The sequence below is a fragment of the Suricata suricatta genome, chromosome 9 (assembly GCF_006229205.1).
Source record: "Suricata suricatta isolate VVHF042 chromosome 9, meerkat_22Aug2017_6uvM2_HiC, whole genome shotgun sequence".
Classification (NCBI taxonomy): Eukaryota; Metazoa; Chordata; class Mammalia; order Carnivora; family Herpestidae; genus Suricata; species Suricata suricatta.
The window spans coordinates 1,122,215-1,130,750 of NC_043708.1; the positions used below are offsets into that span (position 1 = coordinate 1,122,215).

General features: G+C 65.7%; 1 protein-coding gene across 2 annotated transcripts in view; it reads right to left on the minus strand.

Moving 5' to 3' along the window:
- Positions 1–8,513, minus strand: part of KIF26A (kinesin family member 26A) — a 35,188-nt gene extending 26,675 nt beyond the window's left edge. For both annotated transcript variants that reach the window (XM_029952504.1, XM_029952503.1), the window contains exons 1-2: positions 8,471–8,513; positions 7,874–8,119 (exon numbers count right to left, since the gene is read on the minus strand). In XM_029952504.1, coding sequence (XP_029808364.1) covers positions 7,874–8,119; positions 8,471–8,512 — 288 coding nt within the window. In that variant the 5' untranslated portion in view covers position 8,513. The remainder of the gene's footprint in view (positions 1–7,873; positions 8,120–8,470) is intronic.
- Between the last annotated feature and the right edge of the window lie 23 nt (positions 8,514–8,536).

An 8,536-nucleotide genomic window follows, 5' to 3' on the forward strand; every position in this document is an offset into this window, starting at 1 on the left:
CCCCCCCAGCCCAGCACCTTCAGAAAGACAGTAATTGCCCCATTACAAAATATTACTTTTCATTTTCCTTTACAGTCTAATTAAACAGATATTTTACTTGCATTTGGAAAATGTTTTTCTTAATTTGATTCAATTTAGTGCCGCAAACCACCTACCCATCATGCCGCCAGGGTTTTAGGGAGCCTCCCCCCCAAAATAATGACTTTCCATTTTTCATCTCCTTTCTGGGGTCTCCAAGTCTCTTTAAGTAATCCTTCCATTTTCTCCTGCACTGAGCCCTCCAGGAGCACCCTGCCAGGAGGGCCTCCCCCAGGCCAGGGCCAGCAGCGCCCACTTCGGGGCAGAAGGAAGGGAGGGGCCCTGCTCCCCGAGTGGGAGAAAGCCCCAGACCTCACAGCTGCGAGCCAGCCCTCTCCGAGCCCTCGTCACCCTGAGTGGGAGAAAGCCCCAGACCTCACAGCTGCGAGCCAGCCCTCTCTGAGCCCTCGTCACCCTGCCTTTAAAAAGGGGGCTCAGCACCCACTGGCAGGGCCTCAGGAGGGCAAACAGGAACAGAGGCCACGCCTGGAGGGGGGCCCTGAGGCCGGCCGCATGGGGGCCTTGCTGGGGCCCCTCTACCTCCCCTCCCTTCCCTCCACAAACAAACGCACTGGGCTGTGACCCTGGGCGGCTAGGCTTCCGGAGCTGACAACACGTCCAGGAAGGGACCCCTGGCTGCCGCACCAGGCGCTGCTCCAATCTCTCGGGCTCTGCTGGCAAAGTCGCGTGCAGCCTGGGGGACCCGGGGGTGGGGGGTGTCAGGGGTCGAGTGTTCCAGCCACACGTCACCACCCCACCCCCTCCACCTGCCAGGCCCCTCACCACATCTCCTGGGTCAGCGGGAAGACAGGAAGGCCTGCAGACCCCCGAGCCAGACCCTCCACCCCCACCCCACCAGCCGGAACCCCGGAGTCAGTCCAGTCCCATCAGACCCCATAGCTGACCCCGGATCCCTCCTCTTCTGGGGAGGTGGAGGGGTGGGATGGGGGAGCGGGGGTGCTGCCTGGCCCACCCAGCAGCGACTGGCACCCGTCCCCACGGCCCTGTGCCAGGCACCAGCCAGCTGGGCAGCTCGGGGCACACACTAGTTCATTGAGACCCCTCCCTTCAATGGCCTCCCCTGTCCTCCGCCCAAATGCCACGCCACACACAAGGGTGGTGGGGACCCTGGTGGCTAGCAGCCAGCCCAGCAGGACAGCCTCGGCTGGGGGGTGGGGGGCGCTCCCCACTCGGAGGGGGCTCTGCACACGCTTCGGGGGAGCCTGGAGTTCACCCAGACTCTGTGGGAGGGGGCTGTCATGACCCCGTTTTCCTCCTCTGAACAATGGGGTAGGGGGCATGCTGTACCCTGCCAACCGAGCCACAGCCAGGGCTCCCCAGGGCCTCTCAGGAGGGCCCTGAGCCCTAGGGATGCCAGACGCATCCGCCCTGGGCGGCCCAGCCAGAGGAGGCCCCTCAGCTGGCCCCGGGCACCCCACGTTCTCCGGCCGGGACCTCAGTGTGCAGGTGGCCCAGCCCAGATGTGCACCCGGCCACCAGACCCATCCGGTGAGGCCGCCAGGGGAGCCCGGGCCCCCAGCTCTGCTCCAGGGCTGGAGGGCAACTCCGCTCTCCCACACCTCCTGACCTCCAGCCTCGTCCTGGCTTCCCCTCTGCCCTCTGCCTGGCACCAGAGACAGGCGTCCCCATCCTGGAGTCCTTAATGTCCCCCCCCCGGAGACCCTCACCCCATCTCTGTGGGTCTAGTTCTGAGATCCAATGCCGCCTCACCCAGCAGGCCCTCCGGGACGCCCCTGTCCTGAGCCCCCCCTCCCAGGCCCTCCGCACTTCAGTTCTGAGCACAGACGGAGGCTTCCCGCACCTGCTTCCTCCTCCCTCCCCACGTCAGGTGTGCAAAGTGTGTTCCACTCAGACACAGGTCGGCTGGCGGCTTGCTGGCATCTCCCTCCCGTGTACCCGGCTCCCTGTCCCCCTTCCCACAGGGTGGTACCCACCCCGGCCCGGACCTCGGCCAGTCTCAGGGGTGCTCTGAGGGAGGACAGATCCCGCGGCGCAGACCTCCTCACCCGTCACCCAGCAGGACACGCACAGCGCGGGATGCCCTGGGCACCCCCAGGCCCCCCGCTGGCCACCACGCAGGCCGGATGAGTCCCCCGAGGGCACCGGGCACCGGACCCCCCTCCACAGACGCCACACGTTCCATGCTAGCCACTGTGAGCCCAGGCTCTTGGATCATCAGACCACCGAGCTCGGGAGACACAGCTGGGGCCCAACAGGTGGAAGCTTCGGGAGGGATGGGGCTAAGGAGAGGGGGCCCCGGGGACGGGAACCGAGGGCCTATGGCTGCACTAAGGGCGACCACCAAGCAGGCCAAGCCAAAATGGCTTCCTGACAGTCCCTGGGGTTTCAACAGGCCAAGTGGGGGGCTGCCGAGGGCAGAGCTGGGCCGTGGCCTTGCACCATGGCTGTGAGGACGCAGGGGACCTTTAGGGATGACCGGGCCAGCATCCATCACGGGCTCAGAGGTGAGCGCAGAACAGCTGGCACCGGGCCAGGCGGGACCTCAACCTGTCAGCCCCCAGCGCCCAATGAGCCCGCCCCCCTGCTCCCAGCCCAGCCCCCACAGCCACAGCCAGGGTTGCTGCCAGGGGCACAGAGACCAGATCGGAGGAGGCCAGGGAGCCCCCCACCCACAGAACACAAGGACGCCTGCGGACACAGCCCCACAGGGGGTCCCCAGCCACAAAACGTGACACCGGAGTGAAGGCGCCCCCTTCTAACCCAGGGGAGCAAGGGCCTCAGCCCCAGAGACTCCTGCTTCAGGCGATGACGTCCATGCCCCGGGGTCCCCTCCTGCGGGACAGCGTCCACGGCCCCCGCATCCACCTGGTGTGAAGGGAGAGCTCAGAGCTCAGGGGCAGAGTGAAAGGAGTGGCCGCCAGAGGCCCAGCCGCCCAGCCTGGCCGCCTCCAGGAACCCAGGGGACAGCCTGGCCTCCAGCCCACCCCCACCCCACCCCACACAGACTCCTGCTCTGCTCCCTGTTCCCATGGAGCGAGTCAGCAGGCAGGCCACACGTGCCAACGGGACATTCAATCGACTCCTATTCTATTCATTTACTCACACTCCACGCCTTCTTGTGCACAAAGCCGCCAGCGGTTCTCAAGGACTGCACAGCATACGCTTAAATACAAAACCACATGACTAGAGCCAGTCGCTTTGGAACAAAAAGGAATGATCAGGTCCCAAAGACACACAAGAAAACACCCATGCTCTTCGTGAAGCTGAAGAATCCATTGGCTGTGAGCTTCCCAGCAGGCATAGAAAAAGGGAAACTAGACTTTCCTTGCTATTTAAAGTAAGAACCAGATCTCTGACTCCCAAATGAGATCCTTCCAAGATGCTCAAGGGACCCTGAAAAAGGCCCCAGAGGCATTTCCCTGGCCCATTCCAAACCATCACACGCCCCGCTGCAAGGCTGGGAGCAGCCCAAGGCCTGGGGGTGACTTGCAGCCCCCTCCCTGACCCTCCACCTGTCAGCAGAGGCAGCCCTGCCGGGTGTCACCCCTCCCCCCCCAGCCCCACTTCTGACTGCGGCAGGACTCCCCTCGTGCGAGCTGCCACCCACAGGACACAGGGACTGGCTGCAGCCCGGCCGGCTCCCAAAGCCAAGTCTGTGCTCGTGGCCGGTGCCCAGAAGGCCCCAGAAACCCCTGGGACGGCAGACCCAGGGCCCCATGGCTGCATGGCAGAGCTGGGGGCCCCGGACGCGGCACCCGGGGGCCCCAGGGGCTTTCTGGAGGGGGAGTGACCGGTGACCGCTGAGCGGGCAGAACTGCCACCGCCACCCCCAAGCCAGACCCCAGAGAGAAGCAGGAGGGTCACCAGGACTCCAGCCTCGGGCCTGCTTACATCACCCCTGAGCCATGCACCGGAGGGGGGCCCACGACCTCCCAGCAGCCTTCACCCTCACTGTCCAGCTCGGTGCAGCCTGTGCAGGAACGCACGCCCGGGGCTGCCCCCGTGGGTGGAGCTCACCGGATGGGCCCCCTGCCAGGGTGGGCAAGAGATTTGCAAGAGCTAAATAAGAATTGATCCCTTTCCCTTGGGAGGGGGGTTGGGCGGCACTAATCAGTTCGGCACCGGTACTGATACCTCGAATGCCAGGGGGTCACCTCTGCGGACGCATCCGATGGCAGCCGGGACCGGTCCCCAGGCCAGAGCCCTGCCTCCACTGCTGCAGGGGAGCTAGGATGGCCATCCTCCTGGGGCTGCCACCCGGGGTGGGGAGGAGAGAGCAGGCCCGGCAGCCATGGGCATGAACACAGAGGGGTGTGTCACTCAGTCATTCAACAAATGTATCGGGGTTACCCAGACCCGCGCCTGCCTCGGGGCAGCCAGGGGACAAGGGTGTAGAAGGGCCAAGAAAGGCCCGGGTATGGGGGCAGGAAGCTCGGAGGAGGGACGGAGGCTCAGTGACCCTAGAGGAGGAGGCAGAGCCAAGAACTCAATGGGAAACGGTCAGTCGGGCTGAGTGTCCCAGCCACGGTCAGCGGTGTGGCGCCAGAACCGAACTGGCGGCACTGGCGACTCGGGCTGTGTGGTCCTGCCACACGGGCCCGGGGGAGGACAAGGGTTGGGGGTCTGCGAAAGGAGTGCTGGTGACGGACCGCCACGGGGTGAGGGGGGCATGGGGCCTTCGGCAGAGGGGCCTCTGTGGGCAGGGGCGAGCCGCGGTCTGTCGGGGCCAGGGCGGCAGCACTGGGACTGGCCAGAGACCCCTCCCGATGGGCAGTGTCCCCTCTGTCCTGGGGACTGGGGGCTGGGGGCGGGCAGGTGTCAGGGACGGGACTGAAGGGACTTGCTGACCAGTCCTCGGGTGTGGCCGAGGCCCCAGCTTCCGCCTGGGGGGATGAGGACGCAGTGGCCAGTGCTAAGCTGAGGGGCACTCAGCTGTGACAGAAGGAAGGCCCGGCTTTGGTCCTTCCAGGGACGTGTTGTGAGCCCCCAACAGACTTCCCAGAGGCAGGGGCCCCAGGGAGGCACAGGGAGATGGGGCAGGGGAGTGGCCGGATTGCCCGGGGAGGCTGGGTAGCATGGCCCACAGCAGGCGGGCCCGGGAGGCTGCGGGACAGGCCAGAGGGCACAGCTGTGCCGAAGGGGTCACCTGGGGATCCCGGGAGGCGCTGAGGGGGAATGAGGGGCATCTAGCCTACAGGCCCCCATCTGGGTGTCCCCTCTGCACCCAGGCCCACTGCCCTTCTCGGTTCAGGTAAGGACAGTCCCCCAGGCTCCGAGCTCCCCGTGCCCTCTGGGGGCATCAGGACACCTAACCACTCCACATGGATGTGGTCCCTGAGTGAGGACTTCCGTCACTCTCCCCTCCCCTACCTAACGGGGGGAGGCACCAATTGGAAAGAAGACACAGCAGCAAGGGAGAGGCGGACCCTACACCCAGGCCACCTGATGGCTGGGCGGGGCTCCAAGTGCCCCACCCAACCCCATAGGCACCAAAGACCCAGGCACAGAATGACGGCCGAGCCCACATCCCAGCAAGAGCAGCAAGGGCTAAGGGGTTGGAGCTGCCCTGTGCTGGCACTGCTCTACCCACCTGTGAAATGGGTACACAGATGGTCCCCCCAACTCCACAAACCTCCTGAGGCCCCAGAGCAGGGAGCTGTCTGCTGGTGGGAGGGTGGGCAGGGAGCCAGCTGGGAGGCACCCTGGCAGGGACGCTGAGGGCAGAGAATCGGATGACCCTGAGCCGGCAGAAAGATCCAAGTCCCTCCACCCTGGACACCTGAGACCAAGCAGGGACCCCCAGGGTGAAGACAGCCAGGCTGGGGTCCAGCTCCAGCCCCACCCCCAGCCGTGGGAGCCCAGCAAGCGCCCCGCCTCTAGTCTGGGCCTCCCTACAGGCAAGTGCAAGACCAAGTGAGGTGACGCAGGCCAAGTTCTCTGCACACTGTGAGGCGGCGCTGTTCTTAGGAAGCTCATCTCTGAGTGATGAAAAACAAAAAAAGGGCCCCCTAGAGAAAGTGCTAGAACACCAACTCTACATTCCAGCATCTTGCTGGCCTCACAACAGAGCCCCGTGCTCCTGTACTCCTGGACCGCAGGCCAGACTCTGAGGAGGACTGGGCTCACCCAGAGCCAATCACGCCCCGGCCTCCCACTTCCTCCCAAACCAAAAGCAGAAGCAGGTCCATGCACGTGCCCCACGCCCTGCCTCCCCAGCCTTCCCTGAGGCTGTGGGACCAGCAGGGGAGACTGCAGGCTGAGATCCAAGGGGACATCGCTGGGCAGAGCTTGGGCTGCTAGGACAATGACACCTACCGAGGTCCCGGGGTCTCCCTGTGTCCCTGGGCGTGGGTGGCTCAGCCCCTGGGCCTACAGGGACCACATTCCCAGAATGGCCCAGGAGGCTTCCCGCGTCTGACAGAGGAGGGACCATGGCGGGGGAGGGGCTGCAGAGCAGGAACAAAGCCGGGGACCCTGGTCTGCTGCATGAGCATGCTACTGGCTACCCAGGACGGCCAGGGAAGGGATGAGCCCCAGCTGGCACTGAGGGGCCCTGCCAAGCCAGGGGCAGGCTGGGGCAGCGGAGAGGAGCCCTGGGGTGGTGGGCAGGCTTCCCAGCGGAGTGTCAGCAGGAGACACGAGCCACGCCCCCCCAGCTCTCTCCCCACAGGATCCTCCACCCAGCCTCACAGGCCACCGAAGCCCCTCCTCTCTCTGGCCTCAGTTTCCCCTAAAAGGGCAATAAGAAGGCCCGGCAGCTCTGACAGCCCCCAGCAAGTCTGTCCCAAACCATCCCCTCATGGGGCCCTGAAGGTCCTCTGCTGTCTTTTCCACCAGATGCAGGCCATCTGGGACAGAGCATGGAAAGGCGAGCCCTGCTCTGGGCCCGATGGGGAGAGTCCAGCCCCACCCAGGCCAGCGGTCCCCTCTCCCCACGGCAGAGTGTGCCCCTCCCTCCCCCCACCTGGCTGACACAGCAACACCTCGGGACCCTGGAAGCCAGGGTCTCACCGCTGCCCCAGAGACTAAGCCTCCTCAGAGAACTATATTTAGATTCAATGGGGATTATGCGACTTCCCAAGAAAGCTTTCAAAAAGACTGAAGGTCTGGCGGGAAGGGCTTCCTCTGGAGACCCCCACCTTCCCAGGCTTTGCAAACTTCCAGGGTTCATTGTTCCAGGAACAATGGTCCCAGCTCCTTCCAAGACGGGGGGCCAGCCCATTGGCTGGAGAATCTGGCAGAGTCCCTTTCCAGGGCAAACACCTAGGCAGCTGGGGCCCGGGCACTCAGTTCCCCAAAGGGTGGCCACTGCCTAAGGTAGCAACACCCCCCCACCATGTCCCATTACTCACGACCCAGGGAGGGGGCAGGCAGGGCCTCTCTGGTCCTCCAAGAGGGAGGTGTGCAACTTCCAGACACCTGGCCGGGGCCCAGGTGCCCCAAGGGCGACAACGCACTGAGTAACCTCCCGCTGCCGCAAGGCAGGAGCTGTCCCGCCCTGGGAGGAGCCCCTGCAATCGCCCTCTCTCTCCTCCCCCTCCCCAACACAGACGGCGCTCACGGCCAGGCAGTGGCTGTGGGACATCTGTGGCTCCGGAGAGAAACGCCTGCCCGACCGGCCTCCAATCCCACCGCAGAGCCTCTTACCATGAACTGCTACAACTCACACGCACCGCCTTACAGAAAGGGAAACCGAGGCCCGGAGAAGGGAAGGAACTAGGCAAAAAGACACTCGGCGGAACCTCGCCTCCCTCCGGGCCCCGAGGTCTCCCAAAAGCCAACATGGGCCCTGCCCCGAGAAAGGCTCACTTACCCGGAGGGGTGTCCCGGGCCCGCTGACCAGCTTCCACGCCTGTCGCTTGAGCTCAGCGAGCTTCGTGTGGCAGTGGCGGCACCAGCCGCCTCCGCCGGCCGAGTGGCCCTGCTCTGCGCCCGCACCCGCGCCCTCGGGTGCAGGGCGGCTGCCGCATGGGTCCTGCTCGGGCCCGTTGGGCAGCCTCTTGCGGGGAGACACTTCCAACAGCGGCAGCGGCTCGCGGGCCGGGCCGCCCTCCGCCACCTGCGGGGGAGAGGGGGCAGAAGGGGACGTGAGCCTGGGCCGCTGAGCAATGCCACCCGGGACCCGGCACCAGTGACCAGATCTCGGCGCGTCCCGGCCCCGGAGTGAGGCACGCGACAAAGTTAGGAGCGCGGGGCGCGAATCTGCCTCCCGCGCCCTCCTTCCATCCCAGGAGGTGTGTATCGGGGTCCCTCCCAGCAGGAGGCCCGGCGCCCCCTGCGTTCCGCCCCAGGCCAGGCCCCCAGGGGGCGCAGCGCACCCCGCGAGCATCCTGAGCATCCCGGACTCCGTCTCGGGGCGCCGGCGGGCACCCCGCCGCCCGCCTCCCTCTCGGGGCCTGGCCGCGCATACCGCGGGTGGTGCTGTGCACAGCGGGGAGCCACGGCCGCCCATGGCCTGGACGCTGGAAGGGCCGGG